The sequence below is a fragment of the Ammospiza nelsoni genome, chromosome 4 (assembly GCF_027579445.1).
Source record: "Ammospiza nelsoni isolate bAmmNel1 chromosome 4, bAmmNel1.pri, whole genome shotgun sequence".
In the NCBI taxonomy this organism is placed as follows: Eukaryota; Metazoa; Chordata; class Aves; order Passeriformes; family Passerellidae; genus Ammospiza; species Ammospiza nelsoni.
The window spans coordinates 73,047,804-73,075,560 of NC_080636.1; the positions used below are offsets into that span (position 1 = coordinate 73,047,804).

General features: G+C 38.6%; 2 protein-coding genes across 8 annotated transcripts in view; both read left to right on the forward strand.

Moving 5' to 3' along the window:
* KLHL2 (kelch like family member 2) overlaps nt 1-17,503 on the forward strand; it is a 54,078-nt gene extending 36,575 nt beyond the window's left edge. For 2 of the 4 annotated variants that reach the window (XM_059469876.1, XM_059469878.1), the window contains 10 exons: nt 4,601-4,710; nt 6,070-6,186; nt 7,188-7,337; nt 8,272-8,389; nt 9,006-9,203; nt 9,960-10,061; nt 10,970-11,098; nt 15,326-15,466; nt 15,614-15,757; nt 16,385-17,503. In XM_059469876.1, the coding sequence (XP_059325859.1) occupies nt 4,601-4,710; nt 6,070-6,186; nt 7,188-7,337; nt 8,272-8,389; nt 9,006-9,203; nt 9,960-10,061; nt 10,970-11,098; nt 15,326-15,466; nt 15,614-15,757; nt 16,385-16,413 (1,238 nt within the window). In that variant the 3' untranslated portion in view covers nt 16,414-17,503. Of the gene's footprint in view, nt 1-4,600; nt 4,711-6,069; nt 6,187-7,187; nt 7,338-8,271; nt 8,390-9,005; nt 9,204-9,959; nt 10,062-10,969; nt 11,099-13,363; nt 14,577-15,325; nt 15,467-15,613; nt 15,758-16,384 lie in introns of those variants that run through there. The other 2 variants (XR_009418278.1, XM_059469877.1) reach the window with 2 other exon arrangements.
* A 1,027-nt stretch (nt 17,504-18,530) lies between these two features.
* MSMO1 (methylsterol monooxygenase 1) lies at nt 18,531-27,335 on the forward strand. 4 transcript variants are annotated; one of them, XM_059470509.1, is made up of 7 exons: nt 18,531-18,613; nt 19,135-19,273; nt 20,461-20,769; nt 21,816-21,964; nt 22,871-22,997; nt 24,702-24,856; nt 26,385-27,335. In XM_059470509.1, exons 3-7 carry the CDS (start codon nt 20,515-20,517, stop codon nt 26,590-26,592), a joined length of 894 nt encoding a protein of 297 aa, XP_059326492.1. In that variant the 5' UTR covers nt 18,531-18,613; nt 19,135-19,273; nt 20,461-20,514; the 3' UTR covers nt 26,593-27,335. The 4 variants fall into 4 exon arrangements, with proteins under 4 accessions (XP_059326492.1, XP_059326493.1, XP_059326494.1 ...); XM_059470511.1 differs by having other exon boundaries at nt 18,596-18,613; nt 19,135-19,254; XM_059470510.1 differs by lacking the exon at nt 19,135-19,273 and having other exon boundaries at nt 18,547-18,613.
* The last annotated feature ends 422 nt before the right edge of the window (nt 27,336-27,757 follow it).

Sequence of the window (27,757 nt, forward strand, 5' to 3'; positions counted from 1 at the left end):
AATATTTTTGTGCTAGTGAAAATGAAAAGTATTTTGTTTTGTAACTTCTCCCAGTCTTTATTTTGTTACACCTGCTATTTTAGATTTAGAAAAAGAGACAGTGAGATAGTTCTGCTAATAGACAATGATAATATAAAACCAAATGGATGCCAATGGATCAGAAGTTATTAGATAAGTGAAACTCTAGAACTTCCAGTTTTAACTTCCATTAAATTTGGAACTTTGTATTCCTGTGGTGGGTTGGTTCTTTGCAGCAGAGAGCAAGATCTCTAGGATAGTCATTTATATGCACCTGTGATCTGAAAATAGTGGACAATTGATACAGGTTACTTGGAATGAGCTTCTGTTGCAATTTAACTTGGAGATGGCACATGTCCTCATGATGTCCCAGCAAGCAGTTCTGCTCTGGGTCTTGTTACACTTGCACAGTCACAGACTGTATACAGCTGAGGCCTCTCCTCCTTTTTTGTGAGGATTCCTAGGAAGAGTATGTGGCATCAGCACTGCTAGTCTGTCCTCAGTTTGGGTCTGGGATATGTCTTATGTGGTGTTAAAGGATATTCACCAATTTACAATTTTTCCTGAGAAGGAGGTGCGTTATATAGGTGTTGTAATGTTATGTTTCAACCTGAAGATAAATCGGTAAAACCTTCTAATGCGAAGGGGCGCGCCGTCTTGGGCTAGAGAAACCACAGCTCAGTGCTTGTGTCCTGACACATTTGTTAGTTTGAACCAAAGAATAGCAATGTATTTCACCCACTGCATAGGGCAGCACAGGCATTGGGAGACCTGTGGCAGTGATGCCTTGGAGGCGTGGCACAGTGAACTTTTTGGCTTTTAACACTGAGATGTTTTGGCTTTTAGTGCTGAGATGTTAAAGATTTTTTTGTTAGGGAATCCTAGCGTGTTTTGTCATGCAGGGATTGCTGCATTGTATTTGGGATAACAGCATTCTTGATTCTGGTGCTCTTAGTCTGAAACTTGAGCCCTGGCAAGCCTTGGAAGCGTGCACGTCTTCTGTGGAGTGTTCTTGTGTACATCCGTATGCCTGGCATGCAAAGGATGGAGTTGTCAGAATCAGTCCTATGATTCTATTCTGAGTAGCAACGTCTGTTGCTATGCTGCTGTTGCCTTGGCTGTTGTGAATTTCATGATGTTCTAAAAAACAGTTATTTAAGTATAAAATTTGCAGATAAATCAGTTTCTTTGGAAAAAAATGTGATTCTGCAGTTTTAGCTTCTGCTGGTTCTCCAATTGGCAGAACTTGTGTCTATACCTCTGCAGCAAAGCTGGGGTTCCTGTTTGACCAGTACCTTAAAATAGGCCAATAGCAAAGGCCTTTTGTCCCAAGCCAAAAAATCTCAATGTGACATTGTGAATTAATGCATAAATGTTTAAAGTATAAAATGTCCTGTGCAGGTTTCAGATGTAGCTTTCCTTGCTATGTAGTTGAAAAATATAAAGTAAATGTCACTATCTGTATAGCCAGACTTGTGTGCCTTTTGGATAGGAGAGGTGTCAAGTGCTTTTTGCTGAATGTGCATGTATAGCTCCAGACCCAGAACAACAAATACCAAAAAGTAGTACATTTACAGCTCCTATTTTCTTTCTATGCTTTCCAGGCTGGCATTGTTTATTGTGCTTCCAGACATTTTTGTTACTAGCCCTTTTCCTGTTGTTAAAGACTTCTTTTTGTTTGTCCCACCCTACTGGCACAGGGCAGACAAGGACAGATCTTTAGCTATTCAGATAGAAACTGACTCAGTTGCAAAAATGTGAAAATCTGTTTTTCATATGCAATTGAAACAGATATTTTAGAAATGTCCTAAAATTGATTTTATTTATTTTTTTAAGTCAGAGATTAGTCTTGATAATAAAGAAGTAGGACTCTACTTTCTCAAGAAGTGGGAATTTAGAAGCCAAGCCTCTGCAGGTCCTAAGCCAGCTTGTTTTCAGGCTGCCAGACTCTAGAGCCAGCTGGCTTCAATTTCTGGGTAAAGAGGCAAGAAATGGGGCAGGATTCCAGTACAAATTTGTCAAAGTTGCATACTGTGTGGAAAATTCTGATTTGGGAACAAAATTATTTTGTTCTCTCATGGAAACTTCCATATGGGTAGTTCTCTTTTTGCTTCTCTAAGAGATGTTCATAAAGAAAGAAGTATGTTCTGTAATGCAATAAATAAAAACCATGATAATATGAGATTTTACAGGGAACAGTTACATGAAATATTTAATCATTTAAGCATAACTTTCATCATGTTTGATGTTAATGTCTTCAGATTATCAAAGCTCTCAGGATGGGAGCTGTAATATGAGATAATAAAAATCCTAACCCAGAAGGCAAAAAAAAACCCCACTCCTCCAGTACTATTTCTCATCGTTATTGGGAAAAGAAGATCCAAGTGTGATTTCTTGAAAATTTAGTACTGAGTCATGTTATTTCGAAGATGCTAATATCCTTCTTGCTAAAAGGATGCAAAAAGTTTGAATTTCATAAGTGTGATTTTTATATATATTGAAGCCTTCTGTCTTCAACGCTTGAACCAGCATAACATAAATTGTTACTGGTGGATTTAATTGATTTTTACATTTCCTTATTATTTTTCAGTTTTTAATTATATTAAATAATTCATGTAGCTGTAATTGCAACTGGCTTCTGCCAGATGTTATCTATCAATCAGTTATGATGGTCTGCTAGACAACAAGGGATCTGATTCTTACAAGACAAGTTATTTCACCTTACCTCTTTTTTCAATGACTAGAATTTATGTGGAAATCCCCTCTATTTCTCTTTTGTCCATAATTCATTCACCTGAGGATCTGTAGCTGTTGATTGAGTAGTTTGGTTTAGTATTTCTCCTTTTTTCACTCCTTCCCTTGACCATGTGCCATGCTTTATGCTTTAAGAGGCTGACATCCAGTAAAACAGTTTTTGTTCAAGCACTGGGGTTTTTTTTCTCTTCTGTCGTTCTTATGTCTAGCATGAAAACTGGAGACAGCCTCACATTCATTGTATTACTTGGAAAGTTCTCAACTTTCACCTCTCCTGGTTTAGAGGGTGGATCTCTTCCTACTTAATGCATGACATAAATCTAAATAAACTTTAAAAAAGCAAGGCTTTTGTATGTGAGTCTATGAAATCAACCAGGTATTTCTGATTTATGAAATATATCCTGTTGGATGTGTTCTACTGTTGCATTGTATTTCTCAAGAAAAGATGAACAGTGCTTCAGAACCTCAGATTTGTTTGAGATTTGGATGCATGTTGCTTTCCCTTTCTCTCTCCAAACTCAGCTTCTCAGTACAGTCAGGCATACTGGTTTGTGACACTGTCACCTAAAATTTGGAGTTTATTGTAAAAATAATCTATACAAATTTTCTTTCTCAATTTCTATTTGCAAACAATAAAACCCATCAGATACTTAGCTTGAGAAACTGCGTACTTTTCTGAAAAGCAAACAGATACAATTTGTAGAGTGGAAAAGTAATGGGGATGTTATAAAAATCAATAGTGTTTCTTTTCATCCTTTCTTTCCCATTGTCTGAAGTATTGCAGAAAATACTACCTGTCCATCACGAGAGAATGTTGCAGAATTAGAGGGGCTTGTACTAATGATCATTGGATTTAAAACAGCTGTTTTCTTGTACCCTGCAAAGTTGAACTGAAAAATTAGACTTCTTGACCTTAAGCATTCAGCATTCTTTAACTTTTTTAACATCTTAGACAACTTTCTCAAGTATGGAGCCTTAGTTACAGTAGTACTAATACAGTGATTGAAAAGGCTATAAAATGTTCTTTGGTTTGAGTATGTTTGCCGGCCTCTTTTTATTTATTCTAATTTTGAGAGAATTCTTAAGTTCTTAGTAACAGTTGTCCCTTCTGACTTCTGTTAATAGCAGAAGAAGGAGAAAAATAATTTAACTGAATGGAATGACTTTTTAAGCAAAATAATGCCATGAAAAGCAATTTTAAGGAAGGGAGGGGACAACTGAATAACTGAATGACAACATGGAAACTTGAATTTTTTCCAGTTTTATTTAAGGTGAGGTTTAAAAAAAGTTAGGAAAAACTACATACCTTCTGCACATTGTAGAGATTGCAATATGCAATATTTTATGACCTTGGAAAAGCTTTGAGAGATGCAACAGGACTTGTTGTATGACATTGTTGGTTGGTTCTAAAGAATCAACCATTGTTCATGTCAAACTACCAATTTAAAATATGCTTGTCAACAGCATACAGAGTATAAAGACTCTGGAGTCTTTTTTCTGTATTTTTGTATACAAATTTAGTCAAATGAGACTTAGGTAATTCTCAAGGACAAGTACTGAGATGAAGCAAGCATCTGAAAATTACTACAATACTTTTAGTATAATGTGCTTTAATATTTCAGTTAAAGAATGTTTAAATATAAAAGCTATTTGTGAGACCAAGCTTTAACCTATAGAAGAAGTTTTAAATCAATATATTGCTTCTAGACAAAGTAGAATAGCTTGCATATTGAATCATTTTCCTCTGTTTTCCCCTGCTGTGTTGATGCTTGTTAAACATGTGGAGACCTGTTGCTGTATGTTAGTTTATTTCTTTTCCCCCAAACAGAACAGCACTTTTCTGATGTTGTGCTTAGTGAAGAATACCTCAATCTTGGTGTAGAGCAGGTGTGCAGTCTGATATCCAGTGACAAACTCACAATTGCCTCAGAGGAGAAGGTAAGACAATCTGTATCCCATTATTTTTTTTATCCTTTCATGTGAAAGAGTGATCTTGTGCCCTTTTTCAGATGTGTTCTGTGTGTCCATGGCAAAATTAGGCAGGTATTGTGCTCAAGTTTAAAGGATGTTTCCCAAAAGTGTTGACAGTCTGATGCTGACAACTAGTCTCAACTCTTAAAAATCCTACAACTATGTTAAATCACATCACCTTATTTGGGAAAAAAACCCAATAACCAAAACTTCATTAAATAGAAATTCCTTCTCATCTTCAAGCAGAACAACCAGAACACATGCTGAGTCATATCCACAGGAGCTTGGTTTACCAAGGAATAAATAATTTCAAGTTTGAAGAGCTATTATATGTCATTTAGTAACTTTAACATCAGCAGTCCCACAAAGGTATTAAAGCTCTGTGTGTATAAGTGAGCACATGTGGTTTGCACAGGAGATGACATGGCAGCTTGGTATTACCAAACCAGAGTTTAATATGTGTTAGCTCACCTTTAGCCTAGATCTCAATCTTTTAAAGCCATTTTTGAAACAGTGCTCTTCAGTGAGCCCAGGGTGTCCCTGTAATCCTCTAATGATTTTCAGGATGTGGAAGTATTAATTTTGAGATTTTTAAATTCAGTTATGATCTATTTGAAATATGTTGGTTTTCTTTTTCCAAGAAGTTTATAGTTGTACTCAAATGAGGCTAAATTGTGTACAAAAGCATGTTTGAATACTCATTTATACAGTTAGGCAGTGTTTCATGTTTGAAACTTTGAATCTAAGAACTATCTCCTTAAACAGGAACTAGCAAAGCTATGTTGTTGTTCCTGTAATACCCTGAAGGTCTGGATCTATCACCTAAATACACGTGATGCTGCTTTCGTAGAGTATAACTAAGGTTTTAATGCTCTAGTGAATGATGAGCTACTGTGCAATGCAGGCAAAATCAGGCTTGGGATCACTTGTCCTGCTAAGACTCAGTGATGATAGGTCATTTGAACGGGGATGTGACAGGTCAGTTCTCCAAGAAAGGAAGAAAAATATGAGGACTGTAATATTCCTGCTGTTGTGTTGTTTGTTTGCCTAGTTTTCAGTTTCAGTGAAGCCACTGTGTGCATTTTGTCAATGTAGCACAGCTATCTTTGAAACCACAGTAGAGGATTAGATATAAAAAGAGACCAGATAATGCACCATCATAATTTTAGAGTTGATAAATATGGAAATAACAGGAGCTGTAACCACTGTCATCTGTTCTTAGGTTAGGAATTTTAGTATAAGCAAAACTATTTTTGGAGGCACACTAATGTTTTCATGCTTATGAACTTGTTAGTCAAAGAACTAAATTTGTTTGTTTTCTGGAAGGTATTTGAAGCAGTGATAGCCTGGGTAAACCATGACAAAGATGTAAGGCAGGAGCTAATGGCACGTCTGATGGAGCATGTTCGGCTGCCTTTGCTTTCCCGGGAGTATTTAGTTCAGGTAAGCAAAAAGGAAAACTAATTATTCTGCATGTGAATATTTCTGTTTGTTATTTGAATGCCAGGTAGATAACTTTAAATTTCAACAACAGTGCCATTAGGATGTTAGTGATAGAAAAAGTAAACAAACAGCCACTACCACATAGTCATGTGCACATCCAACCACTGAGGTGAGAGATTGCCACAAAGAGGATGATTTATGTAAGTAATTTATCTGTTTGGCTGAGGGCATGTCATACTACACCAGGAATCTGAACAATGTAATTTGCTGAGATCAGGTTAGGTTTCATTTGTAACGCCATCTTTTGATAAAGGTTTTTTTCTCATGAGTGAATTTTCCACTTCAGAATTATATCTGTTGTTTAAGCTGATTAGGAATTAATGACAAAGGAATCATTCTTTTACCTGGTTCAGATAAAATAAATTTTTTCAAATTTTATAAGCTCATTTGGATATTTTGGTGTCAAGTCAAATATTTAAGATTGACAATATGAGTTCAGTATTAACATTGGTTAGTAGGTATAAGTAGGTTGATAGGTGTTTATTTTTAAAATTCTGGTTTTGTGATACAAATCTCCAGTTTGTGTGGGTTGTTTTGGGTGGGATTTGGAGTTTTTTTGTTGTTGTGTTCTGTTGTGGTTTTTATTTTTTAGGGTGGCTTACTAGTTTGTTAAATCATTCTCCTCTATTCCCGTCTTAAAATATTCTGTACTGTCTGTATTTAAAAAATTTTAAAATGTGCCCAATTGTACGAAAAGTGATTTACCTTGCTTATCACTGTTTCTTCCACTTGCTAATTAACAATCAGCATATTTTGATTTATTTTTAGTGACTGCACATTTACAACACAAATTTGTGTCCTACTGGTAAAATTCCAATCTTAACAAGTATATTAATCTGCATTTGTGTGATAGATCATAGGCTTTAATACACTTTGTACTGTGATTTCTACTTTACTTCCTTAAAATGCTCAGACCTTGTTAAACTTCTATTAATAAACAGAGAGTTGAAGAGGAAATACTGGTTAAGAACAGCAGTGCTTGCAAAGATTACCTCATTGAAGCTATGAAGTATCACTTGCTACCAACTGAGCAACGGGCATTGATGAAAAGCACACGGACAAAACTGAGAACACCTGCCAGCCTCCCAAAGGTAAGGCCCTTGTTTTTCCAGTGTATATATTATTTCAAACTGCATTTTAAAAACTTTCATGAGAGCATGACTGTGTCTGCAGGTATTCCTGTAAAAAAATTGTACCAGAAATATTTATATTTATAAATAAATATTATAAATAAATATCATAAAGTGATTACCTTTACACTCCATGATATTTATGATGTTTTAGCCTCCCACCTACACAGAGAATCATCACTAACTGTCCTCCCAGAAAACATTTTTTAGTAAGTGCTTCAGCTATTTTGAGAAATATACAACTATGGAGAAGTAAGCTTGTTAAAAAAAAAAAAAAACAAACAAAAAACCATAACAAACAAACAAAAAAACCAAACCAAAAAACCCCAAACCAAAACAAAGAATGACTGAAGCTTCTGTATTGAGATTTTTTTATTCAATCTTTAATTTATTTTATCAAAAAACAAACATTAGATACTTTCTTCTTTACAATGAAGTAAAGAAGTTTTCTTGTGATACTGTTGTGAAAATGGTAATAATGGAATAGGAGATTCAATTCAGCAGATTTAACACATTTTTCTTAGAAGAACAAGGTAAGGCTGTTACATGAACGTCACAGATGGTGAATTCTCATACCTGAGATCACAGTAGGATGTGAAGATAAAGCAAGGTCTCCCTCTTTTGTGGGAGCTTTACAAAGATTCTGATTGCTTGCTGTTTTTCTACGCTTGGTATTTCCTCCGGACAAAATAACTACAAATTACATTTGTTTAAAAAAAACCACCTAGCAATTAATTTGGCTTGGTTCAAAAGACTCAAATTTCTATAGGAGAGCCATCCTTTAATTATTTCTTGTAGAGAAGCTTGCTTTATTTTTAAACACTTTTTTTATCTTTCAGGTGCTCTCATTTATGCAGATAACTAACAGTTATTATTACTATTATCTCCCTGTTAGTTGATGATGGTAGTTGGGGGACAGGCTCCAAAGGCAATTCGCAGTGTTGAATGCTATGATTTTAAAGAAGAGCGCTGGCATCAGGTGGCTGAATTGCCTTCCAGAAGATGTAGAGCAGGTAAGGAAGCCTAATTTTTTATTGTGGTTGGTAATGCTTCAGAATTTAGGCATTGTATGTTCTCTGGAACAGTACTTGAGATATTTATCTAAGAAGGCTAAACGTTGACTTCACTCATCATTGAATTACTTGCTAATCTGGAACAATACAACTTTGATCAATTGTGCTTAATTTGAGCTTCAGTTTGCAATCTGTGGGATAAACTTTATTACCTCCCACAGAAACAAGGGATAAATAAATCAAAATATTAATGCATTGTAATAATGACTAATTTTGCTATTAAAATGCCCTAATCTTATTAAATGTTATAAAGAATGTGAAGGCAGTGATAATCCACTACTGAAAACACGAACATGTGATCTTAAAGCAGCTGAGCAATTTCAGCAAGATGGTATTCAGGAACATGCATTGTTAGCAAAAAACGTTAGAAATTCTAGGGCCTAATCTGAATGAAGTGTGGTTCTAGGGGATTGTCAAAAGCACGACAAGTGTAGTGAATAATGTAGTTTGTGTCAAGTATCTGCATACTTAGGACGGTGCAGAACACAGTTACAGAATACAGTTAACTGGCAGAGAGACTGAAACACTCATCTTTCCTCCCATGTCCCTGCTCTAGGAATGGTGTACATGGGAGGCATGGTTTATGCTGTTGGTGGTTTCAATGGCTCTTTGAGAGTTCGTACAGTAGATTCCTATGACCCAGTGAAGGACCAGTGGACAAGTGTTGCTAACATGCAAGACAGGAGAAGCACGCTGGGAGCAGCTGTGTTAAACGGCCTTCTTTACGCTGTGGGAGGATTTGATGGGAGTACAGGTATGTGCCTGAGACACTTCTGAACAGCTTTGACTACTCTTAACATAATTGTTGCAAATTTGAATGGCTCTTTTTGCTGGTACTTGTGGTGAAACCAAGCATGAGGGTAGCCCAGCATCTTGTGGTGTGGAGTGTCCTTAAGTGGTCACATCCCCTTACCTAAAAAGTGGACTGTTTGCTCCTAAGTGTTCAGGCTTAAAGACTAGTGAACTTCTGGCAAGTTCCTTTCCAGTATTCCTTCTTTAGTCAGAGTCCTTAACTTGTGGAAGATATGAGACAAAAATTATCTAGTCTGTTTAAGTCCTCTTTGCATAGGAAATTGATTTCTGCATTTTCATGTAGTGTAAATAAGATTATAAACAGCTTTTTCTGACCTGTAAGAAAGCTTTAGACAAACACTGTTCATTCTCTACTTAGATGCATTAAACAACTAGTGCAGAAGTGATCTTTTTGCTGAATACCTATTATAGAAGCATATGTAGAAGAAAGCATGTAACTTAATTAAAAAGAAAGGAAATAATCCAGGGAGGAAGCTTTCACAGCTACACAAAAATGTTCAGTAATTTGCCCATTTTCAGACGTAAAGTTCGGTTGACTGTAATTACCTTCTAAAGGACAAAAGGTTGTGCTTTTTGTTCAGTATTTAACAATCCTTAAAATGCAATAATTTGAGTTTTCAGATATGAAGAATTTCCTGAAAGCTGGACAGTATGTTGCACCTAGGTTTATAGAGAAAATGTTATATTGTCTTCATAGGTTTGTCATCAGTCGAAGTTTACAACTTAAAGACTAACGAGTGGTTTCATGTAGCTCCAATGAACACAAGAAGAAGTAGTGTTGGTGTAGGTGTTGTTGGAGGTAAGTTAACAAATTATATTAAAAAAAACAGAGGGAAATGCAATCATTTACCCTACTAGTTTTTCTTGTTTCTGAAAACATACTTCAGATTTATGTTTTTGCTCAACCTTGTGATTGAAACAGTATGAACATTATGTAATCATTCTGCTTGGGTTTGACCAGTAGTAGTTTTAATTTTTTTTTTCAGAGCTTCAGCTGTGGCTGAGGCCAGCTGAGGGAAACCTTGCTAAGCTCTGTGTTATGTATGCCAACAAAGTCAGCTGACGTGATGACCTTATCATTTGGTCTTTAGTGATGCAGCACTGCTGTACTGTCAGCTCTGTTATCTGTGGCTGACCTTGCTGGCTGCACGCTGGGGACAATCCCAAGGGCAGTGTTGGGAAAACTGCTGACTTTTCAGTCAGCTTGGTGGTGAATAGTCTGGATGTCACTTGCACAATGGAGGCCTGGCCTGGCTCTTGGATCTTAAAACAGTTTTAGGGGTGGGTGTGTGCTTTAACTGCATAGGAACCACTGCTGTTTCTAATCTGAAAATGCAGACTGTGCAAGTGATTTTCAACTAAATTTCCAATATTCCGAGGAAGCCTATTTGTGAGCTTCTAGTATCAAACATACTTGAAATAGCTTGCTTTTGAGCAATGACTGATTAATGACTTACCTTTGTATTTCAGCTAGGCAATTTAAAATCTTTTGACTTGTATTGTTGTTGTTAAATACTGGGTGCCTTTTACATCCTAAAAGCGACAAGATCTGTGGCATGCTAACCTCAAGTGTTTACAGTATAGAATCTCAGTCAGTGATTGACAGGTGCTGATTAGTGGCTAATTGGAGAGCAATGCCTTCCTCTTTGTGGTGTGGCAGTCTCTGCATGTGCATTAGCAGCTGGCAGGCTCCTTTGGTCCCCCCAGGGAAGCTGTATGCTGTTGGTGGCTATGATGGAGCGTCACGGCAGTGCCTTAGTTCAGTGGAATGCTACGATGCCAATTCCAACGAGTGGAGCTACGTCGCAGAAATGAGCACGAGGCGGAGCGGAGCAGGTGAGTGGACAAGCATCAGCTGTCCTTGCAAAGATGAAAATTCGTGGGTTTAAAATGTATCTAAAACCATGAAAGGTAAGCTAAAGTCTGAATCTAATGGAATGTGCTAGTTCTAGATGCACAGCACAAGTGTTCCACTGAGTAAGATTCAGTCTGTTAAGAGTAAATATCCCTCTTTGTTTTTTCATACTTTCATATTCCTCCTCTTCTCACAACTTCTAAAGGTTTTTAACATACAGACTAATATTCGTGGATTGTAATAATCACTGTCACCTCAATTCTTAAGTATCAAAATCTATACAGCAAGAATGAAAAAATGTCTTTTCTACAGGGATCTCTTTGCCAGTTAGGGCTGATTATTCTAACAGCGTTTCCAGGTTGACTTTACGTGTGAACTGTGACTAGGTTTCCACCTCTTTGGAGGACTTGTTCTGCATTCTGATTCACTGCAGGAAATTTTGTCCTTGTTCATTCCTAAGTTTGTATTAATGGTTTCATCCTATTACTTCCACTTATGTACCCTTTATTTCACCTTCAGTAATTCTTCTCATCACCTGGTGTTTGCATCCCCTGTACATGTACAGCCTACTACATGTTATCCTTCCTTATTATTTAGCCAAGGTATATCCATTTATTTCTGTATAATCTTAAAAATCCCTTCTCTTTTTTTTTTTTTGTGGATTTCCTTTTTCCTTCTTGCAATTCTGAGTGTGTATATTTCTCTTTAAAGACATCTTTAAAAGTGCCTATGGTATTCCACTTTTGTTTAATGAAATGGTGCTTCCACAGCTCCAAATTGACTTTAGCATTTTCATTATCTATTAATATTATGGACTTGAATCTCATTTACTGTTCACTGTCCTCTATTTGTCTTTTGGTATTTCAGGTTTTTTCAACTCGCAGAAGTTGTTTTATTTCTCTAGATGCGTTCCCATGGACTTTTTCAAGTCAAATTCCATGATATTATTTTCTATATTTATTTTTCAGTAGTTAAGTCACTTTTTTTGCCAAGTACTTAACGGTGGTTTTTAGCAACACCCTTCAAATATCTACTGGTGATTGCAATAATGTGCTTCATAATGGGAAGAGATACTGCTACAAATAAATCTGAATGGACTTCTAGTATGCTCAGTATATGATTAGTAATTACCCCAACTTCTCATCTTACCTTCCATTATTCTTTGTTAACTCTGAACAGTTTTTACCTATGTAATAAATTAAGTTCAAATAATTTCAAATTAAATCTATCAAAGTACTAAATTTGTTATTAAATTAACATAGTCTGTGATACTTCCATCATATCCTTACGAGATCAGCAAGCTGATAACTCTTATTACTAGAAGTCACATTTCAATTTTATTTCTAAACTAAAACTTTGATGATAATGAAGGAAACATGATACAATATACCTCAAGAAAACAGAGTTCCCTTGTGAAACTTCTAGTAACTCAGTCTGTGCTTCTTGGAAGTAAATTCTGGATTAAAAACTGGACAGAGTTGCAGTAAGGGTACTGGAAAATGTTCCTTTCTAATATTGGCAAGTTTTGAGGAATATATTCATATAAATGGGCAACTTACAAGAATAATTTTAAAGACAAATAGTGTTGGTGGGTTGTGACAAAGTTTCATTTTGCAGTCTGCCTGCGCACACATTTTGTTTCAGCATTTGGGGTTTATTTTTTGATAAATCTGTTTTTGCAAACTGTTGTTGTGCATGTAGCCTATTTATATAGCAGATGTTTTCAGATTTTTTTTTAATGTTTAATTTCTTCTACAACTCCTTAAATATACTAACTACTGGGACCTTCCTGCCCCTCTCCTCTCTTCCCTTGTCCCTGTGTTTGCTTATTCAACTCTCTTCTGCCTTTTGCCTGGTCCACTGATAAAAAAAAAATGGAGAGGAAAACGAAATGTAGACAGTTATTCCAGTTTCATATAATTGAGTAAAATAATCAACAGCCACTGTTAAATACATGGAAAAATTATATTTTTGCATGGCAGAGGAGTGGGTGGTAATGTGAAAATCGTGACTGTTGATTGAGCTTGGCTGTAGAAGCCAAATAGCCAAACCCACCAGAACTGTTTCAACTGGAAATCAGTCCTGATGGTGTTATGGGGGCTAACTAAAGAAAATTTTGTTCCTGTATTCAACTTTTGGATGTCTGGTCATCTCAAAGAACTTAAGCTCATCTCTTCTGTTCCTACTGCTTCAGCTTCACTCAAAAGCAACTTTTCAGAGGTTAACCCTCAGTTACTCTTCTTTAGTACCCACTGCTTCTCAGTTGATCAATACGGGGACAGATCTGTTTCCAGCAACATATTGGGAGGAGGAACTTCAGATCCAGATATAGGCCATTTGGGAGGGCTGAGAGATATAAGACAGGGTCCTGAAAAATGGGCAGGAAAGAAAAATAACAAAGAAAGGAGAACTCAGAAGACGGCAACAAGAGGATACAGACGGAAGGAGCAAGAAATAAGGTAGGACCTGGAAACTGGGTGTGGGATTAAGGGAAAATGAAGCACCATGGAGGAAGGGAGGACATTATTAAAAATAAGGAGCTATGAAAGAAAAAAGTGGCAATGTGGCAGAGGGAAAGCTCTACACACTGAATAGGAAGGCCAGTAACTCCACTGAAGGCATGGGTGGGGGGATTTATGTCACATCCCATATTTAAACTGAAAATATTAGCCCTCCTTCTGTAATGTTTAATTCTACAAAAGATGAATGTTGTACTTTCCTTTCTAATAAAGTGTGATCAGAGTGGGAGAAAGAAAAGTTGTCATACTATACTGTGGCATGATAGCTAGAAATAATAGTAATAAAAGAGGAATTAAATTAACTGGGAAGGATATGGGGAAATGCTTGTAGTGAATATCACTGGTAAAGCCCTAAATAGCATGATTTAAAAGAGTGTCCTATCAAGAAGCTATTTTTCAGATTTACAGTACCAATTAGCTTCCATGTTTCTTTCCTCTCTTTTAGTTCTTAAAATTAGTCTCTTTAATAAGAAAATTTAGTCATTTCAGCAGGAGTCATTTCTCTTCACATTTAGAAATGGCTCTTAAATACAAAATTAGTGATATGTTTTTAAAGATATTTCAGCTCGTTATTAAGGTCTTGGGGTTCTCTTCTTTTTTTCTACTTTTCTACTTCCAATTTTTTTTTTCTTTGAGGGACTTACCTGATTTTTTGCATTCATATTTGTTGTTTCCCTTTAAAAAGATTTTAAATGGTTCCATGGAATACTTTATGAGCTATATTTGCAAATCTGTATCTCTGCTTTGAGTTTCATAGTCTTAAATGTGGCATTTATGAGATTTCCCGGTATACTTTCATAGAAGTGCTTTTTTAGTTGTCTTTATGGTCCATCACTCAGAAGTTTTAATGCAAAAAAACCCCCTACATTTCTGAAATTTATTGTTTTGGCTCTAATAATGCATTATAAAGGGAGTAATAAATAAACAGGCCTTTCTTTCTGCTTCCCCCATTTCCATCTTTTCAATATGTGCAACCCAAATAGCAAGTAGATAGATCTAGCTTTATTCACGCCTTCATTCTAAGCTCACAGATTGATAAACTTTTGTTGTAAAGTAAAGGAGACCTTAGGATTAAAGGACACCCTTTAATATCCTTTTGGATATTTTGATAACTGAAGCTTGGTTCAGAGAAGCTTGGTGTTCTTCAAATCCCAGAGAAGGTACTCACTGCTAACTGTTTAATTATGTTCCATCTGTTTACAAGGTATTCCAACACTTCAGTGGAAACATCCCTATTGTATAATGTCTATCCATTCAGCTTTTATCCTCTGTACTGCACAGCTTTTACTTTCTAAAAGTTCACTTACACTTTATCATCCTGTCAGATTTCTGTTATGCTGGCTGAGCACATTGTCTCATTTACTGTCACTTCTAATTAGTCCTAAATTTCAACAAGCCTCATTTTCCTGCACGTCATTTTTTGTCCAAAATTTTCTAAATCTTCTGTTGCAGAACAGCTCTGGTCTTTGTATGCTGCAATATGGTAGATGGGCATGCAAGGCATTTTATCAGTGTCTTGCTGTAGTTACTGTCTCTCTGCTTTAATGCATCCTGACCCAAATGTTTTCTGAAATAGTTTCCAACATTGACTTAACGGAGGATTTATGTTAGCTGACATATTTGTTGTTTCTCCTTTGTATCGTTCAAATAATTCTCTGGTTAATTCTGCATATTTTCATATGTTTGCAGGTGTTGGTGTGTTAAACAATTTATTGTATGCAGTAGGTGGTCATGATGGTCCTTTGGTAAGAAAAAGTGTGGAAGTGTTTGACCCCATTGCCAGTACCTGGAAGCAGGTTGCAGACATGAACATGTGCAGAAGGAATGCAGGTATGTGCAACAATGACTAAAATTGTGCCAGTGTCAATTATGGATGGCATGTACCTGGATTTCTGCTGCTTTCATAAAAAAACATGCTTTTGGGGGGGTGTGGAAGTCAATTACTAATTTTCATTCTGGTTTCCTGCCCCTTTTCAGGTGTTTGTGCTGTAAATGGTCTCTTGTATGTGGTTGGAGGAGATGACGGTTCCTGTAATTTATCAACAGTGGAGTATTATAATCCAACAACTGATAAATGGACAGTTGTGTCATCTTGTATGAGTACAGGGAGGAGCTATGCAGGTAAGCCATATAGATATTGTTAATACACTTTTTAAAGTATAACATTTGACAAAGCATCCAAACAGAGTCTTGTCTAAGGTAGAATCTAAGATAATAAAATGGGTAGGAAGAATCTGATGGTATATTTTGAATGATGACTTCAAATAATTACTCACTACAAGGAAAAAAAAGGGATTAAAGTGTAATCAAGAATGATTTAGCACATACACGGTGAGTCAGAAAGATGATTCTGGTATGACCAGTTTTTTTAACAAGAAATATGTGTCTCAATCTAAGGGACATAATTGGGAATCCAAATTCCAAAGTTCTTTGGGATTTGATATTTAGAAAATGAGCTGTTTCAGAAATCTTTTCCTTCAAAAACTCCAGTTTTTCAAATGAGTTATTTAAGTGAATGTTAAGGATGTATATCACTGATAGCAAAATTAAATTTGATTAGTCACAGAAACTTTCATAACTTGGCACTGATTCAGACAGCTTTGTGTCAAAGAGAAATTAGGGAAAAATATGTGCATTGTTGCTGGTGCACAGTTAAATGCTATTTGCAATGTATCATATTAATTTTTTTCTTGATTTCAAAAACAATACTGCCTAAATACTTATCCCTTTTTCTCTCCCTCCCTCTAGGTGTTACAGTTATTGACAAACCATTATGATCAGTAAAAGGATTTTCAACTTGATTATGCACTAGAAGCAGTCTTCAACAAGTGTATTTGAAGTGACTGAGTATCTAAGCACTTCTCTACTTGTAGCTGCACCTTGAGTCACAGTGGAAGATGTGACTGTCTACAATTACAGATGACAGATGATGAAGATTACTCTAGGTAGAAGCAATTTGTAGGATTATTCTGCAGTTGAGCAGAAGCTGATTGAACTTTTGAAGTCTGGTAGACCAATTTTTGTATTGCAAGGTCTTCAGAAAAAACCCAACACTCTTCTAAGGACCGGCTTCTGTCAGTCATGACTGAGAAATGGATTGTGAGTGAAGAATGGTGTGTATTCTGGTGAAAGTAAATTTTTGTCTTATTTTTTCCAGAGACTAATAAATATATTTAAGGAAATGAACTGTCAGTCTTCATTGTAGGTACTGAATCCCACCTCAGTAATTCAAACTGGCATGGGGTACATTTGCTTCCTTTTATAAAACTTTTGTTACGTAACTATACTACGTGCATATGTTTGTGTGAGCATAAGTTGCTCTCTATTGAAACTCTTCAAAACCTGATTTTACTATTTATAATTTGGCACAGTACTTTGAATATGTCAGTACTATGTTGTAAAACAGAGATGTATTTTTTGATATGTAACAATGCTTAAGACTAATTCCCGCTGAAGGAGATCAGAGATACGGTTTGACACTTCTTGAGCAGGTGTAATTTCAGTATCTTTTTAATAAAAATGTTGTCTGTACTTACAAGGTTTTTTTTTTCCTGTTCAATTTTGGTCACGTTTAGATGTTACTTCTTTTTTACCTTTTTATCCAAAAGGTGATTTGGCATGAAAATAACTGAAAATTTATAGTGAATGTATGCAATTGCATTGAACTTGCATGGTACAAAGGCCTATTTATGCGTGTAATCTCAGCTTCTATTAGCCAATATCTGAATACACTGTATATGGCCATGCTTATACAGCAGCACATTTTTATTTGTTCTTGGATGGCCTCCTTTTAACATGACCAAAGCTACTGTCATATTTGAGACATTTTCTTCAAATAAAAGTTTGTACATTGTTTCCTAATGCCAACAGGTCGCTTAAAACTTGTGTTTCTCAATGCAAGTCTCAAACCAAATAATCAGTGAAATAAACTGGGGGACTGGGGCAGGGGAGAAGGAGCGGGGAGACGCTGGAGCCTCAAAGGTCTGAATGCCACCTAACTGGGAGTCATTAAGGTTTAGGAGCCAGTCATGTGAACATCGCTGTATGCCGCAGGTCAGTTTCTGGAAGCTGTGGTTGTCCATGAGTGCAGGAATGGCCATCACTGGCTTCCCTGAGAGCGTCCGAGCTGTGGCACTGCAGGCGGCAGGGCTGGGAGTCACGGAGTGCCCCAATTCCGTGCGCGGTGCGGCGAGGCGGGGGCTGTGAACGGGCACCTTGTATGGAATTGTACACGTTCACACAGGGCACCTTGTATGGAATTGTACACGTTCACACAGGGCACCTTGTATGGAATTGTACACGTTCACACAGGGAACCTTGTATCGGAATTGTACACTTTCACCCAGGGAACCCTGTATCGGAATTGTACACCTTCACTCGCATGACACATCCCGGGAATGTTGTATCCGAATTGCACGCTCTCACCCGCATGACACAACCCGGGAACGCGGCGGGGGCCGCTGCTGCCATGACAACACCGCCGCCTGTGCACTTCCATCTTTTCATTAACGCGGAACGGAGAGCGGGCGCAGGCCCCCGCAGGGGTGACACCGCGTCCGTCCGCAGCCGCGGTGCTCCTGCAGGAGAGCGCGGCGGGAGGCGGTGGGTCCCGGTCCCGGTCCCGGTCATGGTCCCGGCCGCTGCACGGAGCCGCTCCCGCGGCCGCTCCCACAGCCGCTGCCGCGCCCGGACGAGCCCCGCCCTATGGCGTCGTGCGCGTCACCTGCTGTCCTCCCTCCCCATTGGCCACGCGCCGGAGTCTCACTATCCTCACTCCACCCCTCCAGCCAATGGCCGCGCGGGAGCCGCAGCCGCGGCCCCGCCCCCCGCCCGCCTGACCCTGCGCCGCTGCCGCCCGCCGGCCAATGGGGTAGCGGGGGCGGGGCCGCAGCGGCGGCCAATAGGCGGCGCGCGGTGGCGCGGGCGGCCCGGCGGGTGTTGTTGCGCACTCGGAGCCGCCGCCGCTGCCGCCGACAGGTGAGGGGCCGGGGCGGGCGGGGTCCGGCTTGGGGTGCGGGGCTGCGGGCTCCCCGCGGGATCCCGTCTCTCCTCGGCGCGCCCCGTGTGGGTGGTGTGTGCCGGTACGTGTCCGGACGGAGGAGTCCCGGTGCAGCCCGGCCGGTGGCGTGCTCGGGGGTGGCGGCCGTGGTTAAGTTGCTTTACGCGTCCGTCCGCCCGGGAGCTCGGGCTGTGCGCTGCCTGCTGCGATGCTTTTGCTGTCAGTAAGAAGTGGCAGCATCGCGGTGCTGTTGCTAAGGAAGGAAAACGATAACTGATGTTGTTGGATAGTGGCCTGGTATGCTGGTTGATGCGTGCGAGTTAATGACACGCTGGAATGGGCTGCCCAGGGAGGTGAGGGAGTCACCCTCCCCAGAGGTGCTAAAGGAAAGGCTGGATGGGGCACTTGGTGCCGTGCTCTGCTTGCTAGGGGGGCGATGGGTCAGGGGTTACAGGTGGGCCCTGGTTATGGGATCTCAGAGCTGTTTTTCAACCTGCAGCTATCTGATTTGTGTCGGATTGAGAAACGTGTTGAGGAACGACTGAGGAAGCTGAGGGTGTTTAGCCTGGAGAAAAGGAGACTCAGAGGCGACCTTATCACTCTCCACAACTTCCTGAAGGTGGAGTCAGCATCCCTGGGTGTGTTTAAAAAAAGACTGGATGTGGCACTGGGTGCCATGGTTTAGTTGAGGTGTTGGGGAGTGGGTTGGACTTGATGATCTTGAAGGTCTCTTCCAACCTTGTGATTCTGTGGATTTAGCCTAAGAGTACCAGATGGGGATGGAGCAGTGTCTTCTGGCCTGTGAGTTGCCAACCTGTGTGAGAGTGGAAGATGGAGTGTAAAGGGGTCCAGAGGAGGGCACTGGAAGTGGTCAGAGGGCACATCATCAGTGGGGAGAGGCTGCAAGAGTTGGGGTTGTGCAGCCTGGAGAAGAGAAGGTTCAAGGGACACCATCCTGTGGTACATAAAGGGGGCTTTCTGCTAAGGCTTGCAGTGACAAAGTACAGGGCAGTGTTGTTAAACTAAAAATGGCTAGGTTTAGATTTGGCGTAAGAATTATACTTTTTACAATGAGAGTGCTGAGACACTGGAACAGGTTGAGCAGAAAAGTTCTGTATGCCCTATACCTGGAAGTGTTTGAAGGCTGGGTGGGATGGTGCTTTGAGCCATTTGATGTCTTGAAAAATGTCCCTGCCCATCCCAGGAGGGTTGGACTGTAAATGATGTTTAAAGGTCCCTTCCAAGCCAAACCAGAAAGGAGCCTACTCTGTGGAAATGGCATGAGGTCAGGGCACCTGCAGAAATGCAGCTTCTGTGGTTTTGGGAGCTGTGAGGAAAAGTCCATTACTGAGGGAAAGGTGGGTTGCCTCAAGCCAGCTGGAGTGTTGATGTAATTTGCAGGAATTTTGGTTCACAGCCATGAGAAAAACAGGACTAGATAATCAAGAGATCACAACTAATTAAAAATTAAAACTAAATATTTTTTGAACCTTCCCGTTGCTCTTTTAGTACAGAATACAATTATCCTGCAAAAGCCTTGAAATAAAAATTTGGCTAGTAATTAATATTTCCTTATCCTTTTGCTCCCTTGACATAATCTCAAAACCTAGGAGCTGATTGCCTTTCAAATTGGCTTGCCTCTCAATCCAATCTAAAGGTTTGTTCTTTCAGGCTGTTCTGTATGAAGAGAATCTGTCTTTCCTGTCCTTTCTCAGCTTTTACTTTAAGACTAGGTAATGACTGTCATGTAATGTTTTTTGTTGTTTTTTTTTTTTTTTCTCTGAAGATTAACTTCTGTTTATTGTTTTTTTCTCATAATTTGCAGGTTACTTACAGACAACTACAGAAGAGCTTAATTGTGATGCTTTAAGATTGAACCATGGCCATGAATGACAGTGTTAATATCTTGAACTCTGCTTATCTGGCAGTGGAATATATAGACTCCTTCTTACCTGACAATCCCCTGCAGCAACCATTTAAAAATGCCTGGAATTACATGCTGGATAACTACACAAAGTTCCAGATTGCAACCTGGGGATCACTTCTAGTTCATGAAGTTTCATACTTTTTGCTCTGTGTACCTGGATTTATCTTTCAGTTTATACCATACATGCAAAAGTACAAAATTCAACAGGTAAGACAAAGTTGTGAAGCATACACTGACTTGTCTTTGAACCTGTCAGGCAGAGCATGCAATCACACTGTGTATCATCACAGTATCATCAATGTATATGGCTCCATTTCATCTGCCACTTGGACATCCTGAAAACAACAAAGTAAATTTACTCTGTGTATGAGGAGAGAAAGAGAAGTGGATTTTAGGGAAGAAAAGGAGTTGTTTTTTCTCCTGAGGAAGGGTTATGCTTTCCCCCATGGTGTTATAGAGAGGAAAGGGTATGTCAGTCTTACTGTTACTAAAATTTCATATACATAGTTCTTACATCACCAAGGGAAGGTGAATAGAATTCTGGCATCTGGTGTTATAGGTGTGTCTTAGTAGCATGAAATAATTACATGGTGTGCTTTTTTTAATGGCGGTGCTCTCCTTCAAAGTACCTCCATGCACATGCTCTTGAAAGGATTTTGAAATATTTTGACAATGAAGAAAGCCTGGGATGGATTGCATGCTCCTAATTGGAGGCAAAGGCATATCCAGTATATAAAGATAATTGGTTTCCCCATGTTCATTAGAATTTGAATTAGAAATTAATAACACCAGCTTCTGAAGTTATTGCATTAATTGATTGAATGTCTCCCTGCAAAACCTGAATGTTTTCAAGACAATTATTTCTTCAGAAGCTTGTCTCTTCAGCCGCTCTTTGTATTATTTTAGCAATGGAAATGGATTCTGTGGTGTGAAGAAGGAAAGAAAACTTGGATTGTGTTAAACTGTTGAGTATGAAATGTTCCTGCTAACTATAAGCACTGAAAAAACAAAAATAGTTAGTTTGGAGGTGTCTGACAAGACAGCTTATCTTAAAACACTAGCCTAGAAAAATGAGATTTTGATAAAACTGAATGTAATCCCGTGTTATTTGTGTTGCCTGAGTTAATCTGTATTACTGGAAGGCATCTGTTTTACAAGATGAAATTAAACTGACTCCAAATGAATTTTTGGAGCACTTCACTTGTGTACAACAGAAACACGTAATAAAATCAATTCTTTTTGCTTCATTTTAGGATAAACCAGAAACATGGGAAAAACAATGGAAGTGTTTCAAAACCCTCCTCTTCAATCACTTCTTCATTCAGCTGCCCCTGATTTGTGGTACCTATTACTTCACAGAGTATTTTAACATCCCATATGGGTGGGAAGAGATGCCGAGATGGTATGTAGATTTTTCTGGTGTGGTGATGCTGAGTTGCCTACAGCTGGGGGCAGAATATTTAACAATTAGTGTTGTCAACTCTAATAGGAAATAATTTTTTGGCAATGTAGGCTGTGCTTGTTAATCATCCTTTATTTGCTGCTTAGCTGCTGTAAGAGCTAATTAGAATTTTCCAAGTTTTTTTAAATGGCCGCAAGCTGTTCTAATCTTTGGGAGAGAAGGGGGATTAGGAGTGAGTTTATGGAAGCAAAGCAAGATTCCTGGCAGGGTGGGTTAAATGTTCGACTGTCTGGGGGTTTTATTTATCTAAAATTTTTTTGTTCCTCCTAAGTATCTCTGCCTTCCACCCTGTTTTGTATCATAGCAGAAGAGTGTTCCTCAAAGGAGAACGTACCACCTTCACAGTGTTCTTTTCTTGCACTGAGCTGATGGACTTTTGAACAAAACTGGATTAGCTATAAGTGCCCCCTTCTCCCCCACCCCAGCAACAGTAGTTTTTCATCACAGAAGGTCATCTTTCTTGGAGAGCTGTTTGCTCTCTGGTGTAGATGGCTGATGCAGCTCCAAGTTTTTTATCAAGGCCTCGCACACTCTGTGGTTGTTCTCTGTAGACTGCATTTGTAATATTGAAATGACAGCTTGTTACACTAACTGTGAGTTAACACTGGCTGAAGTGAGTTACCTTGTGCTAACTCACTTCAGCATATCAGCTGATGAGCTGATAAGCACCACAGCCTTTTTACCAAGTATTTAGTATTTTTTATGTTAAAAAAGTAGTGCACTGCTATTCAGTCAGTAATAGGTATAAACATTCCTGACCACTATTAGCATATAAACTGTATTCTCTTTAAGAAACAGATGTCTGCTAGTATTTTCTATAACTAATAGATCTTCTGCTTTTTAAAGGTATGTTCTGGTTGGCCAGTGTTTTGGATGTGCAGTGATTGAGGATGCCTGGCACTATTTTCTGCATAGATTGCTGCATCACAAGAGAATATACAAGTATATCCATAAGGTTCACCATGAGTTTGTTGTACGTATTACTTGATTTTTTTCTTTAAAAATAGCTTTTAGTATATGTTTCATAGAAGTTACTTAAGCATCTTATTTGAAAGACCTGAGAATTTTGCATTCCTTTGACAGTGTGGTTAGATGCCTTTTCTTGGGCACTCTGTCAAGAGCAGTCATCCATTTTGTTTCTGAAAACACCTCCTGTAATTTGATTTCATTTCAGAGAAATAAAAGATCGCACTCTTGCTAAGTTTGAAGGTGAAATGGACTTTTAAAAATGCACATATAGATCTCATTGCTAGGGGAAGGGAAACAGTAGATGTCTGGATTTGGTTGTTCATCAGTTCCCCACCACACGGGCCGTTGCCCAGAGCATATGAATGCCCAGAATGTGATCAGACAGGCAGCTCTTGCACAACCCCAGTGTGTGCATCGTGTACTTGGTTCAAGGAAAGGATTACAGCTCTGGATGAGGGCCTCTGGAATTAGCATAGCCCATTGTGCCATTCAAATACACAGATATATCAAGAGCATGCATTTTGGGTGGTTCTGTATTTAGTGGTGTTGGAGCTGGCACTGAGTGCCAGGCAATGAACCACACTTGGCTGGAGCCAGGTGGGATGCAGCAGTGCTTGCGCTCTGTAGATGGTGCTGCTGTGTTTAGGAGGCACTGCCTGTGGAGCCCAGGAGTCAGTGCTGTGTGTTTCTGTGCTGCTGTGTATAACCTAGGCTGTGCCAAAAGGAATCTGCAAGCTGCTGGGTCATGGGTGCCTTATGCATGCTGCCAGCAATAGAGGAGCCTGGTATGGATTGATGCATGCATATGTACAGGCATCTGCAGCAGCAGCTGCTCTCTTCCTCTTGCACTTGGCAGCCCCTCAGGTCTCTAGCTGGAGCAGCTTTTGGCCATTGTTCTTGAGAGTGGTTAGCAGTTCTCACAGAAGTGATCTGTAGCCTGTAATGGCTGTTTCACTAAAAACTTTTCCTGACAGTAAAAAGAGATTTTTTTTAAAGTATCCCTTAAGATAAAGTGGACTTATTTTTTTTCTGATGATCTTATTTATAACTTTCTGCCTTAGGTTAAAATTTTCTAAACTGTTCTCTGTGTATGGTGTTCTGTGATTGAAAACTCTTTAGAATGTCTTTTTTTGCTAAACCAAATGTAGGAATGACTGGGGTGTGTGTGTATATATATGTTCTATATCAATCTTAAAATCACTTTTGAGGGGTACAGATTTATTTTAAAAAGTGGTCAAAGATGAGGAATTTTTCATTTTTATTTTGATAAGAAATTTCTGAGTGAGTCTTGCTTCTGAGAATATTTTGGCTTCCTTCTTTCTTCTGCTTCCAAGCCTGGATGTATAGCAAAGCTGATAGGAGTTTGCCAAATATTTTAATACTCCTGAAATAATGCTTTGACCTGGGGTGATGGTAAGCCTAAACAAAAGTTTTCAATTTTTCAACTAGTAGTGTAGTGTTTGGAATCATTAATAGAGTGATAATCCTTATGACCTTGGGATACTGCTTTTCCAAAGAGGAGCTAAATATGTGTATTATGGCCCTTGCTCAGTCGTGCCATTCCCTTGGTCCACAGCATTGTTCCATTTGTCCTGCTGTAGTCTTGTGGGGTAATGGGAAAGGGAGAGCCTTGCAAAATGGTGCCTCTGGTTTGGGAGTACATGAAACTGAAAATGGTGACTGTTCCCTGTCTGTTATCTCTTTCTAGTCTCCATTTGGAATGCAAGCAGAATATGCACATCCTTTGGAAACACTCATCCTTGGAGCTGGCTTTTTTATTGGAATTGTTGTTTTCTGTAACCACGTGGTTCTTCTGTGGGCGTGGGTGATCTGTCGCTTGATGGAAACCATTGATGTACACAGGTGAGATGCTCATTGCTTCTTAAGAATTGTTTTTTCTCTTGTCCCTAAATCAACCTCACCTGTCTCTGTCACTGAGATGTACATTTTATTTTGCACTAAAATATGTTTCTGTGTCGTACAAAGAATGAGCCTACCTGGGGAGTTACCACACTTTTCTGTTCTGAGGCAGTGTTAGCAGCAGATCTTGCTGATTAGAGAAGTGTAGACAATCAGCTAGAGCATCTCAGAGGGTTAGAGAAGCTAGGCACCTGATTATGATGTCTGGCTATTGCTGTTTGGTGTGCAAGTGATCTTATGCATATTGGAATAGCAAAAATCAATTACCAAAGGTGATATTCCAGCCAAGAGTTCTTTCTGTTTAATATTTTGTCAGGCTGTTTTCTTGCTCAAGAGAAACTTCATGCTCTGTGACCAGTGACTCTCTTTAAAACAAATGCATACATTTCTTTTGTTTATTTAAAACAAATGCCTAGATTTCTTTTGTTTTTTTTTTTTTTATTTATTGTAAATAAAAAGGACAAGTCTTCTTGTCACTGTAGTAGAACTGACAAATTTGGCTCCAAAATCTTAGGGCAAATCCCAGTAGGCTTAGTTTAGTTCATCTATACTTGAATGAGATTTTCTTTCCTGTGTTCAAGAGGCAGGGGACCTTAATAGTTTATTTTTGAAATGATAGTATTAACACTTGACCTTGTATTTGTAAATATATTATGAAGCACATAGTGTCTTATTGCAAGTTGAGTATCAGGTGTTTCAATGGAACATAAGCTGCCAGTAAATTCATGGTATAAAGCATTCCAGGTTTAGTTGTGTTTTGCTTGTAGTTCTCAAAGTATATGTTGTGATATACCATAAATTAATTTAGAAAAAACATGAATTTCCTATTATAATTATCATTTCAGCTTGTTCTCCACATGAGGGGTTTATAATGAATTGCCTTGCACTCTCCCCACTAGGTGGTGGTAAGAGGCTTTCCAGCCCTATCAAGCAAAGGAGTTGAAATCCCTGTAGAGCACACTGTTCTGCTTTTAATCTTACTTTAATCAAATATTTGGATTTCAAATATTTGAAGAACTTGCAGTAAGGTGAAGATAAGAGTAGGCATACAGTGATTGTTTATTTGAGATGCTCTCTGATGAGCTGCTGTGCTGATGGCCATAGCTTGCACTTAATGTTACTTGTTGTTCCTCCTTCCAAAAGTCACTCTAAGTGAAAACTGCTAAGCCAGCAGGAGAGCAGCCACTGTGATTTTTTAAAGTTACCTGCTTAATTTTTTTTGTATTGCTTAGTAAACTGAGCTGAAAAACAAGTGCCAAAGCCATTGTGGGATAATTTACAGTCATTTTTGCTAGCAGTGGAGGGAACCCGTTTTCATGTTTAGCCAGTATCACAGTGATTACCTTAGGACCCAAGAATACTATAAAATATATTTCTTTCATAAAAATGACAGGTTAATGTCAGAATTTTGTCGTTTATGTTTCAGAAAAATTCTTACCCTTGTTGCTGTTCCTTTTTCCCTGCCCTGCAGTGGCTACGACGTGCCGCTGAACCCTCTCCATCTGGTGCCTTTCTACGCCGGGGCCCGGTTCCATGATTTCCACCACATGAACTTCATTGGCAACTACGCCTCGACCTTCACGTGGTGGGACAGACTCTTTGGCACAGATTCTCAGTTCATTGCCTATCAAGAAAAGGAGAAGAAGAAACAAAGCTTAACAAAGAAGAAGGCTAACTAAATTTCCAGTGTAAAAGTCATCTTTTGCTTTTCTGTAAAGCAAAATAGTGATTGGGTGTTTAGCATAAATCTTGTTCCCTGGCTACTAAGAGGTAGGGGAAAACAGCTAATTGAACTGCAGGATCTTTCTAATGGGAATGTTTTCTATTTTGTACATAAGTACTGCATATATTTTAACTACAGATTTAAAGATGATGGAAAAAACCAGAGATGACTTGTGTCTATCTTTTTTTTTTGACAAGAAAAAAATCAGTTTTATCTATAATGTTGCCCATTTTTGGATCTGGGTAGAATTATGTATGTACACTGAAGTTGGTCTTAGTTTTTTTAAATATATATTCTTGAATTTATAATATCAAATAGCAGAAGTTATTAACTAGCATCAGCACTGAATTATTTAAATATTGGGAAAAAATTGCTTAAAACCAAAACGTCTGTTACTAGGAAGCTTGGACAGGTCTTTTGCACACTGGATAATGTGAACTGCTAATAACAGAATACCTGGCTAAACATGAATTGTCAGAGACATTCCTGATCTAGATTTATTATGTTAATTTAGATTACAAAAGAGTAAGAAGAGTAGAAATTTTTATTTGAAGACACTGTTTTTTGCTGCTCTCTTGAAGTCGGTCTGTCAGTGTACTTAGCATTTACATTACATTCTTCTCTGTGTTGTAATTTGCTGATCTGACTTGTTGCTATATTTGCACTTGTGACTGATGAAATAAACGTGGTTTGGTTTGATGCATGTATTATACTTTTCATATGCTTTTAAACACAAGTTGAGATAAAAGCACGTAGGATACAGAGTCTTACACTTCATCTCTTTAATGAAGAAGCATTATTTGTTAGGATGGTTTGCGGCAATGCCATCTGCTAAACTACTCACAGAGGCAGCAGTGCAAAATGGAAACAGAACATGTAAATTCTGCTGGTTTTTGTTTTGAAGGGCTTGGATACATATCTGATCAATGTATCAGCATCTTTTGGGATGAGTGAATTCTCAGGCTGCAGCTTGATCACAAGCTAGAATCTCAAAATCTGCTGCTTGAGTTGCACTAATCACACAGGCAGTAGTCTAGTATTTTGGAATCTACTCTTAAGTGTTTATCTGTTGCACAGGAAATAACAGTGAAGTATTTCAGAAGGGCTTAAACCCTTAAAAG

What these genes read in the sequence shown, in the direction of transcription:
- MSMO1 (XM_059470509.1), top strand. Translation starts at nt 20,515, where the DNA reads ATGGCCATGAATGACAGTGTTAATATCTTGAACTCTGCTTATCTGGCA. An exon ending in AGGTTCACCATGAGTTTGTT is followed by an intron (nt 22,998 to 24,701) that starts GTACGTATTACT and finishes ATCTCTTTCTAG; the next exon opens with TCTCCATTTGGAATGCAAGC. An exon ending in GAAACCATTGATGTACACAG is followed by an intron (nt 24,857 to 26,384) that starts GTGAGATGCTCA and finishes CCTGCCCTGCAG; the next exon opens with TGGCTACGACGTGCCGCTGA.